The 10,345-nt window shown below is 41.0% G+C and overlaps 1 protein-coding gene across 1 annotated transcript in view; it reads right to left on the reverse strand.

The window, feature by feature from the left end:
* Positions 1–303: 303 nt before the first annotated feature.
* The window catches only part of LOC119410684 (CD166 antigen homolog A), a 78,242-nt gene continuing 68,200 nt past the window's right edge, over positions 304–10,345 (reverse strand). Inside the window, exons 12-16 of the mRNA XM_037677568.1 lie at positions 7,047–7,179; positions 6,370–6,399; positions 5,853–5,964; positions 1,024–1,146; positions 304–925 (exon numbers count right to left, since the gene is read on the reverse strand). Of these exons, the coding sequence (XP_037533496.1) occupies positions 1,056–1,146; positions 5,853–5,964; positions 6,370–6,399; positions 7,047–7,179 (366 nt within the window). The 3' untranslated portion in view covers positions 304–925; positions 1,024–1,055. The remainder of the gene's footprint in view (positions 926–1,023; positions 1,147–5,852; positions 5,965–6,369; positions 6,400–7,046; positions 7,180–10,345) is intronic.

The following is a 10,345-nucleotide window of genomic DNA, read 5'->3' on the forward strand; positions in this document are numbered from 1 at the left end:
AAAAAATATATTAGTCGCTTCGGCATGTAAGTCGCAGGACTGACAAATTTATGCAAATAAACTGCGACTTATACGCCGGAAAATACGGTAAAACGAGCAGAGTATCTAAAGTCAGTAAAATTAGTTGAACGGTGCGCCGCATTCTCCAAGTAATCCACCTTCCCGTGGCGTGCCGTCGTTTTGTTGAAGTCCACGTAAGAAAATTCAGAGGCAAACTTAACCGTCATTTCATTTTTCTTTTCTTTTTTACACACAAATTCAAAACAAAACAAAAACATGACATTTAACACAAAAGAATGTGACACATTACCTACTTCCTGCAGTCCGACATGGAAATCACATTGTCGGCTTTAGGTTCAACACACCCGTAGCCCTTCCAGGAGTTTCACCTCAATGTTTAAAACGTTTTACAATAAAATGAATGAATGCCGAAGCAAACGGATTTACAACTGCTTGAAAGTGATGCTGAAGGCAGAGGTGGTTGGCCTGAGATGACATGGAGTTAAAAAAAAAGAGCATTGATGGTCAAAGCAGAGACTAACGCAGATCCTCACAGCAAAGGCAGCGGCTCTAGGAGTAACTTCACTCGCATCGACTAAGAAATAAAATAAAATAAAATAAAAAAAGATCCGCAGTCTCTCACTTTCCCGCTTGTTCATTCTAACAAACACGAATCCTAAAGTTTCCACGAGTTTCAGCAGTGCAGACAACTTGTTCCTGTGACGTGCAGTATCTGTTCTGTTAGAGAATAAATGGAGGGGGTCGGGGGAGGGGAGGGGGGTGTCTGGGTCTGGACGTGGGTTTTATTTTTATTTTTGTAAGTGTCTCCCTGAAACCAAACTCAAGCTGTCTTCATCCCGACGTACACGCTTTTGTTTCTCCGGGACAGAGGTGAAGAGAAATGTGCAAAAGTTCAGAGTTTTCACTGAAACGACAAAAACAAAACAAAGACGTTTTTAAGAAATGGTTTTTTTTTTTTTTTGAACATACGTGTTTCAATCATACGAACACGACAAAGACTACCTTTCACTTCACCGTTTCAACAACGGTTCTCTTTACACTTCAGCCTTCTGACTGTTCTCCTCCAGTTTCTTCTCCTCCTCCGAGGACCCGTTCTCCTTCTCACCGGTCTTCCAGCTTCCCTGCCTGTGAGAAAATAAAGTTTTATTACACTTTGTTGCCATCAAGCTCTTCTCGGGGCTAAAGGTTCACTCGGTGGGATATCGGAGTGCACGTTAGACACGCCACTCAAACTGAGGAGCAGGAGGTGAAAACATAAAGTGCAGGTCCACAGCTGGCTTTGTGAGGGGAGAACCTCACCGAGCTGCGACTGACCGACACTACCGTATTTTCCAGAGTATAAGTCACATCAGTAAAAAAAGTGACCCATCGCGTTTATTATGTGTTTATTTAAGGGTCAAAACAGCTTCATTTCACCAGGGCAGCAAGGTGCCATTCATCCATCCATCCACCCATTTATCCATCCATCCATCCATCCATCCATCCATCCATTTATCCATCATCCATCCATCCACCCATTTATCCATCATCCATCCATCCATCGCGGCCGGAGCTGCTAGCGCTCCAGTCTTCCTCCATCTGCACCAGCTGAGTGAAGCGAGTGCTAGGCCTGTCACGATAACAAATTTTCCTGGGCGATTAATTGTCTCTGAAACTATTGTGATAAACGATAATATTGTTTGAAATTTGACAATAATTAATAATTATTGTAATGTTGGATTAATTTGAGTGTAGTACCTCTTTTGACCACCGGATGGCAGTATAAGACAGGTTGAAAAGAAGGATGGATAGTGAGGGAGTGAGCAGCGTGTTTCTTTAAGAAAAATGGGAGGGAGGCTCCTTGATGTGACATGGGCCGTCTCTCCTTCCTGTTTTTCCGGTTCTGAAAATGGCAGACGCTCTGTGTGGTTTGAGCTCTTTAGCATTTTTCACACAAAGCTTTTAATAAAAAAATCAATAAACAAGTTCTCAGCTTCTTTTTGCAGAGAAAAACAACTTTTTACACAAAGGCACGGGTTTCAACTGTGAATTTTGGAGCTTTGACAAGACGGAGGTTTTTTTCCCCGAGGTTGGCCTGTTAGCTTAGCTCATAGCATAGCTGCTTTTAAAGATCCAAAAACACAATTTTGGACGGTTAAAATAGATTTTAAAGAGAAAAGAGAAAGGGCGGGGTCAGTGAAGAGCACCGGAGTTGAGCCTTTTGTCATCCAGTGTCTTCAGTAGAAAGAGAGAGACATGAAGAAACGATAAAGCCGATAAATGAAAATGAGGTTGATAATTGTCATTTATCATGTGATTAATTCATTCAACCTTTATTTAGACAGGTAAATCCCATTGAGCCTCGAGGACTCATTTACAATTTAGGCCTGATTCAATCCACAATTGATTTTTTATTTTTTGCAACAGGCCTAGCGAGTGTGCACGGGAGGACTCACTGTTGCAGTTCTTAGAAATTTAAAGCGTCAGTCAAAAATTGCGTTATGAATGTGGAAAAACGTATAAAAGTCGCTTCGGTGTAAAAACTTATATAAGTTGCTTTGGCGTATAAGTCACAGGATTGACCAATCTATGCAAAAAACTCGGACTTATACACCGGAAAATACGGTACCTGGCATCTAAGAGTTGTGAGAATATGCGTCAAACTTCAGCTGCAGCCTCGCTGAACTCTGACCAGTGAGAAAAGCAGATGCATTTTTATTTACGGCCAAATGTCGATTTTTTTTTTGTGTGTGTGTCCAAAACTTGCAAAATTATATTTGTGGCCCCTGTTGGAAAAATGAGTCCTAACAAGCACAGTCTGCAGAGCAAATAAATAAATAGCTGAAAATATTATTGAGCATAACCGTAAGTTCATCAGGAGCTAAAATAGAATATAATCTTTCTAATCTATTTTTGAACGCAAGTTTTTAACAGGTAGGTCGTCAAAATTAATATTTTTATTTTATTTCAATCTTTTCAATTTCTTTTGAAATGTATATATTTTTTCTCTCGGCTGCTGTGGCGCCGGGAAATCCCTTCGTATAAAGTTTGGTCTCATTGTGAAGTTTAGAGATTCCCCTTTTTAAATTGACATCCGTCCGTCCATCATCTTCCGCTTATTCCAAAGTCTCGGTGTCGGTACACTCTGGTCTTGGTTTCGGGTTAGGTGGTCTTGACTACAACGCTACCACAGATCAAAAACCTGCATGTTAGTCTGCCTTCAGGCCCAGGCCTCCCTTACGAAACAGATCTGTGATCTCAATGGGATTTGCCTGGTTAAATAAAGATTAATAATAAATAAACAAATAGAGACTGGACAGCCTCTAACAACGGGCTCCAAATCCCATACTCACAGAACACCCCCCACAGTGTACCCCGACGAACACGGTCCAAAGACTTCAAGTCCACAGAACACATGTAGACTGGAGGTGCCCACTTTTTAAATTTACAGCTTGAATTCCTGATGACATCATTCCAGACCAATAAAAATCAAGTGGCACTATAAAACCAGCTTAATGTCTGGTCAGGCGATGAATCGACAAGTTTCAACAAACTACGCATCTTTTTGGAGATTTTAGTTCATGAAGATTATTTTGTTGCTCTCATCTTTATGATTTAATCTGCAGCCTTTAAATTAAAATAGGCAGTTTTACAATAATCATTATTTATCATCCGTGTGGAATTTTTTAGACCTGGACATTCAGCCCTGTAGCCTCCGATGATTTCTGTGATTAAACAACTCCCGTTCAGGTGTGAAAAGACGCTCCAGAGCTCTTGATAAGGGTTCGAGACGCCCGCAACAAAACGCAGAAGTGTTCGAGACGCCTTTGAGACGCTTGTGACGACTTTGCAACTATTTTGAGAAAGATTTTGTCACACAATATTATTCTAAAGTTTTTGAATATTCAGTCCAATTAAAAAGGAGCAAATTGTAAAAATGTATGCGGTTGTCACGGCAACGGCACAAGTTGTTTCCTAGCGAAGAAAAGAGAAACAATTCAGAGCATCTGTTTCTGCCGTCATAGTTCATTTCGAAAAGGCTCATTGGAGAGCTCAGCTTTACGTCCATCCGGTGAAAATGAAAGAAAGTAGCAGCAGAACAGGACTTTGATTCATCAGGAGGGTTTTCAGCTGCAAGACTCAAGATGAGTACCGTAATTTCTGCTGTACTTGTTGCACCGCCCTTTAAGTCACATCAGTCCAAATATATCTAAAAAAGTGGACAAATCCATAAATATGTTGCTTCGCCATATACGTCGCATCTATTATGCATCACGTTTGTTACGTGTCACAGCTGTCAACCTGGAAATGTGTGCTGGTGTTGTGCCAAAAATCAATGGGATGCCAAATGGCGGCTGCAGGAGCGTGCACAGGAGGACTTTAACAAGAATTTAACAAGATTAATACTTAAAAACAATTATTTGTTTGCTCGACTTTATAGTAAAGGTGTGTCTCAGTCTAACGTTTGCTTAATAAAAGGACTTTAACGGTGAAATAAGTTGCATTTCAAAAGTATTCACTGCCTCGGTGCTCCGGGAGCACACAGATAGAAAGGAAAAAGAAGGAGGAACGCTGCTCTTTTCTTTGAAATTTAATAAGTTTAACACTTAAAAACAATGACTTGTTTGCTCGAAATTATAGCAAAGGTGTGTTTCAGTTGAACTTTTACTTAATAAATGCACTTTAACGGTCAAATTAGCTGCATTTCACTGGGGCGGTGCAGCTGGTTTGAAGGTTGCTCCAAGCAGCGAGCAGAACGAAGATGGGGGAATACGGCAAGCCAATTGTGTCATTAATAGCTGGTGAAGATTCTCAGTCATCCAGGACATGGTAAATTCAAAAAAGTTCAAGACAAATATAATAAAGTATAAATTATAATAAATAAAGTCCAGTAGTGTTTGTGTTGTACTTGTTAATTTGTTATTATAGCCACGTTTACCTATTACATGATACAATGGCATGCCATATTGCTACTACTACTCTTCTGCCATCAAGTGGCTGAAAATGGTACTGCTCAATTGTTTTTTTCAGTCAGAATGAATGAAAATGGTCATATTTCAGTCAAAAATTGGTTTATAAATATGAGAAAAAAAATCCATAAATATGTCGCTTCGGACGATAAGTCGCAGGGCATGGAAATTATGAAAAAAAAAAGTGACCTATAGGCCGAAAAATACGGTAAAGTAAACTTATCAGTTCAGACTCTTTCTTTGTTCGTTGTGCACACAGCCCTGCACGAGTTACAGACAAACATTAAGTTGAATTACCTTATTTTATTTGGCACCTTGAGTAGACTGTTTTTATAACTACCGTAATTTACGGACTATAAGCTGCTACTTTTTCCACAGGCTTTGAATCCCGTGGCTTGTATTTGTACAATGCTGCAGCTAATTTACGGACAGTTTTTTTTTTTGACGGGCTAACGTGCTTTCTGCCGCCAAAACATTTGGACGCTCACATAGCTGTCCAATACACGTCTCTCTTGGGGGGTGGGGCATCGTGACTCAATGAGACTACCTATATAAATAAAAGTTAAAAAATAAAAAGTCTGACCAATGAAATTACCAAACAGGTCACAGTGGACCCATGAAACAGGGAGGGGAGGAAAGAACGGGGAGTGGGGGGATCCATCTACCCTTGCAAGTAAAGACCAGATTAAAAATCTTCTCGTGTCCTCAGAGTGGCTTATAGAATAAGTGGATATTTATTTATCCAACAGAAACCTTTCTCATCATCATTAGAAGAAAAGCAGCTGAAAGAATACGTCACGAGTTCAGTGAGCTGCTGGCAGAAGTGACTTTATGAACTCAAGACAGAGGAACATTTACAAACATTCAAAGAGGACTTCTTACTTGGACTTCTTCATGTAAATCCAGTACGCCAGGCCTATAACCACAGCTGCGATGAGGAGGCCGACTACAACTCCAACCACCAGCTGGGTTTGGTCTCCGTCCTTCGCCGTGTCTGCAACAAAAAAACAAAACGAACGTCAGAGACACGAAACGCATCCCTCTGTGGCAACTAAATCCCGATGCGTGTGGAAAACCAAAACGACACTAGCGCGCTTTAAATGCGATGATGAATGGACACATCTGCACTGCGCATGATTATGAATTATTGATCGAGCTGTTTCATGACGTCTCGTCAGTCAATGGGAGCATGAACGGTGTTGACGTCTTGTCAGGATGCTGGTAGCTCCGCTCCTCTTACTCTTTTGTTAAAACACGCACAGAACCACTAGTGGTACAAATCCAAGGTGGTGGTCAAGATAAATGTTTATAGAGTCCTCTTTCAGCGGAAAACACATGAACCCCGCCACCGCCATAGATCTTTCTCTTTCCCACAAGCAAAAACGCTGCTACGACTTACCTTGTTTATCCATTCTCACCTCCTCAAATACTGAAATCAGATATAAAATCAAATTAGCGTCCAACCGAATAAAGGAGGGAGTGGGAGAAAAAAAAAAAAAAAAAACTACTACTCTATTTCTACTCTAGATTAACATGCAAATAGGGAGCAGATTAAATCCAGCATCCCAACATACACACACTTGAACTGAGCGAGGTGGAAAAGAGATGTGAAAAGCTCTCCCGAACAGAAATGAGACCAAAACAAAAAGAGGAGCACGAGATCAAATCAACGTTGCACACGCTCAGACGCCGATGATGAATGAGAGCAAAGTTCATGCATCAGTCACATTCTGAAAATGGTGGGTGTGGCTTAATCAGGATCCATAAAACAACATGTTCACAAATAAACATTAAAATCTACTTTACTCAACGTCACCAAGAGTTACTGAGACTTGACGTTAATGTGCTACAGTACAGAACAACGATTATTTGATTTAACAGAGTTCACATCAGGCTTAAAACCAACATTGCATAAGAAACATTACAAACTGATTTAGTCATTCGGTTAAAGAACGTCAGGTCAACATGCAGACAGAAAGAGTTAGTGCATAAACACTTGGAGAACGACAGATTTTTGTAAAAATAAAACACAAAGTGGACAGAGTTGGGAGGGTCATGCTTTCACTTTTTACTTACGGGAGGACACGCTTATAACTTTGGAATCGTTGCCAAACTCATTAAACACCGTGCAAGTGACATTAAGGTTCGTAGAGGGCTCGACCGCGATCTTGTGTGCTATATTGCCGTTGGGGAAGGAAGTCTCATTAAGCTGTAAAAAAAAACAAGGAGGAATTCAGAAATTAACACAAATCCCTTAACAAATAAGCTCCATCTTATATTTAGGATTAGGGATGCACAATATTATCAACATATCGGTATCGGCCGATATTAGCGATAAAATTAGATATCGGATATCGGCCATTCCATCAAAATAACTCACCGATATAAAAGTTTTAAGTAAATTTTTACTTTAAGAAACTGTCAAGTATATCTGTTAATGCACTACTACTTGTGCGCTTTTCACTTGTCGCTTGTGAACAGGTTGAGTTTAGATTTGTGAAAATTTACACATTTGCACTGTTCAAGTGTTGTCATTGTGTTAGAGTAAATGTCATGACGTTAAACATAATCCAAGTTGAAGTGTTACATCATTTTCGGCTCCCTTTGTGGCATCTGCATTTGGTAACAGGCCAAACTGACAAAGACCTGCAGAATAATGTATTTTAATTCCACAGCAGAGAAAGTTATGTAGTGTCTGTAAGTAGGTCTAGGGGGGAAAATATCGGTATTGGTGATTGGCCAAATAAGTTTTAACATATCGGATATCAGCCAAAAATCCAATGTCGTGCATCCCTATTTAGGATCTTACTGTTCCATATCTTCTTAACTGTCAGACTGCAGGTTTACTTGTGGTTCCTAGAGTTGATAAAAGTAGAACGGAATGCAGAGCTTTTAGTTATGAGGCTCAGTGCTGCTGTCTACAAAGCAGACAACACAGCTGATCTCACTGCGTTCTTGTAAACCTTCCTTTGATTTTTGCTGACACGCTTTTGTCACAAATCACTCCATCCTGTCTGGACTGTCGTCACCTCTTTACCACACTCCCTGCTTCCCTGGACAGATGACCAGAAGTACTTGAAGTCCTGCACCGCTGTGGCTGCTGCTCCTTGTAGCCTCCCATTCACACACGTCTGTAAAGCTGACACTCTGTCCACTTTTAAGACTTTCCTTCTAGATAAATCCTATAGTTAGCGTTGGCTGGGGTTTCTTGAGCTCTCCGGCTTAAGACTGCTGGAGGAAAAACTAAACAATCTGCAGTCTTTACTGTAGGAGTCCTAGAGTTGTCTCCCTACAGCTACAGGCACCAACAGATGCACACCTGCGGATCAGTATCCTGATGAGCTGCAGTGATGACTCCTCTTCCCATGCTGGTGCATTGTCTGCCTTCTGGTAGTTGTGGTCCTGGCCACATTTGTGTTCCTATTGTTTACTGCTAAACTAATTCCTTGCTCCTGCGTGTTTCAGCATACTCCTACGCACTGGACCTCCTCATTTCTCTTGTGTATTAATTGGTGCTCTCTTCAGCTGCTCCTTGCCACTTGCCCACCAGTTACCTGCAATCCCTCTGGGACCTCCCTGGACTACTACAGGAACCATTCGACCCTCATCTCTATGAGAACACCATCTTCTCCGACAGTAAGCCACAAGAGATAATCAGAACTAACCAACGTATCCTCACACTAACGGTCATCCTTGCTCTCCATGGTTCCAGTCGCTCCCACCGGGGTTGCAGTTCTACAGTTTACATTATTTCACTTATTGTAAATAAACACTGTTAACTTTACTACTGTCTTGGAGCTGCTCAGTTCAGTCACAACTATTGTGGGCATTAGAAACCGCACATTTACTCAGTCTTTTCTCGATGGTTATACATGGAGAATTACTATAAAACATAATTAATGTTGTCGTTAAACTGTTTTTTCTTTGTCTTTCGTCCCATAGAAGCTACACTTGGACGAGTCCTTCACTATTTGTCCATGTCTCTTTCCTGTCCTCTTTAATCTCCAGCCGATTGAGACTTATGGCCGTCTGTCCAGAGCCTGGTTCTGTTGGAAGTTTCTTCTAGTCCAAAGATAGTCGTTCCTCTCCACTGTCGCCAACAGGCTGCTCAGACTTGACTCCTTCCATAGATAACTTTAATTAATTGTCATCTTATAATACACTGCATGTTAATGCATTCTATTGGATTAACTGTAATTAGATTTGAATGTGTATCAGATTTAGATTTATGATATGGACTTTTTTTTGGTACATTGCCCTGAGATGACTTTAGTTGAGAATTGGCGCCACATTAACAAACTGAAGTGAACTAAGAAGAAAGGTTGCAGTTCGTGCCACTAGGAGGCACTGTTGGACAGACGAGTGACTGAGCCTGCTCCATGATAAAGGAAAAACCAGCCTCAGGGATGTAGACTTGTGAATCTCTGAGGAAAACCCCAGACACAAAGACAAACTGCCAACACCCCTTTCCACATCCTCTCCACCGACACACGAGGATGGAGCAGGTTGGCGTTTCGACGAATGAGCCTCGGTGCAAAGTCCTACATTATTATTTATTTTCACCGTTCATGCTCAAAGAGGTGCATTACTTTAATTGAAACAGCACATTTCTGTAAGTGACGGCACATTCCCAACTGATAAATGATTGCGCGCAGCCTCGGGTTGTGCGTTTTATTTCTCGTGAAACAAATCCCGCTCACGGCCCCGAGCTCGATACGTAACTAACACTGCTTTCTTTGAGCGCCTCGCCCATCAGCGTGCACGTAGGTGGACCACGAGAACAAAGGGGGAAAACAATATATTTATTTATAGTATTCAGGTGGAAAATACTGAGTGTAAAGCCTGAGGGGGAAATAAAGTTCTGCTCTCTTTTGAAACACTGGGAATAACCCACCTAGAAGAGTCTGGACTGGATGAGTTCAGGCATGTTACAAATAGACAACAACTTCCAGGCATGAAACAAGAGGGTTTTCACTCCCTCTGCCAAGCAAGGTAGGCAAGAAAAAAATGACAGCTGCTCTGATGATTAGTCACTGGTTTGTTTAAGAAAGAAAAATACAATTATACCTAAAGAAACATGAAGGCATAAAGCAGACATTGATCGGTCTTTGATGTACCAGGTAGACCAGGTATGTTTATTGTAAAGGATGTGGTCAAAAGGTATTTAATGTAAGAGTTGCCACTTGACACAGCAAGACCGCTGTCAGAATGAATCGCCATGACAACAGGCAATGATTCACAAACAAAGTAATAAGACTTTAGCGGCTATAAGGAACAGAAACACTAAAGGCAACCTTTTCATTGAATGGCATGAAGCTCAAGGTGATCAGGTGAATAAAGAATGAGATGTGACTTAATAAATAAACTAAATATAT

This window comes from Nematolebias whitei, chromosome 6 (genome assembly GCF_014905685.2).
Source record: "Nematolebias whitei isolate Nwh7 chromosome 6, NemWhi1, whole genome shotgun sequence".
NCBI lineage: Eukaryota > Metazoa > Chordata > Actinopteri > Cyprinodontiformes > Rivulidae > Nematolebias > Nematolebias whitei.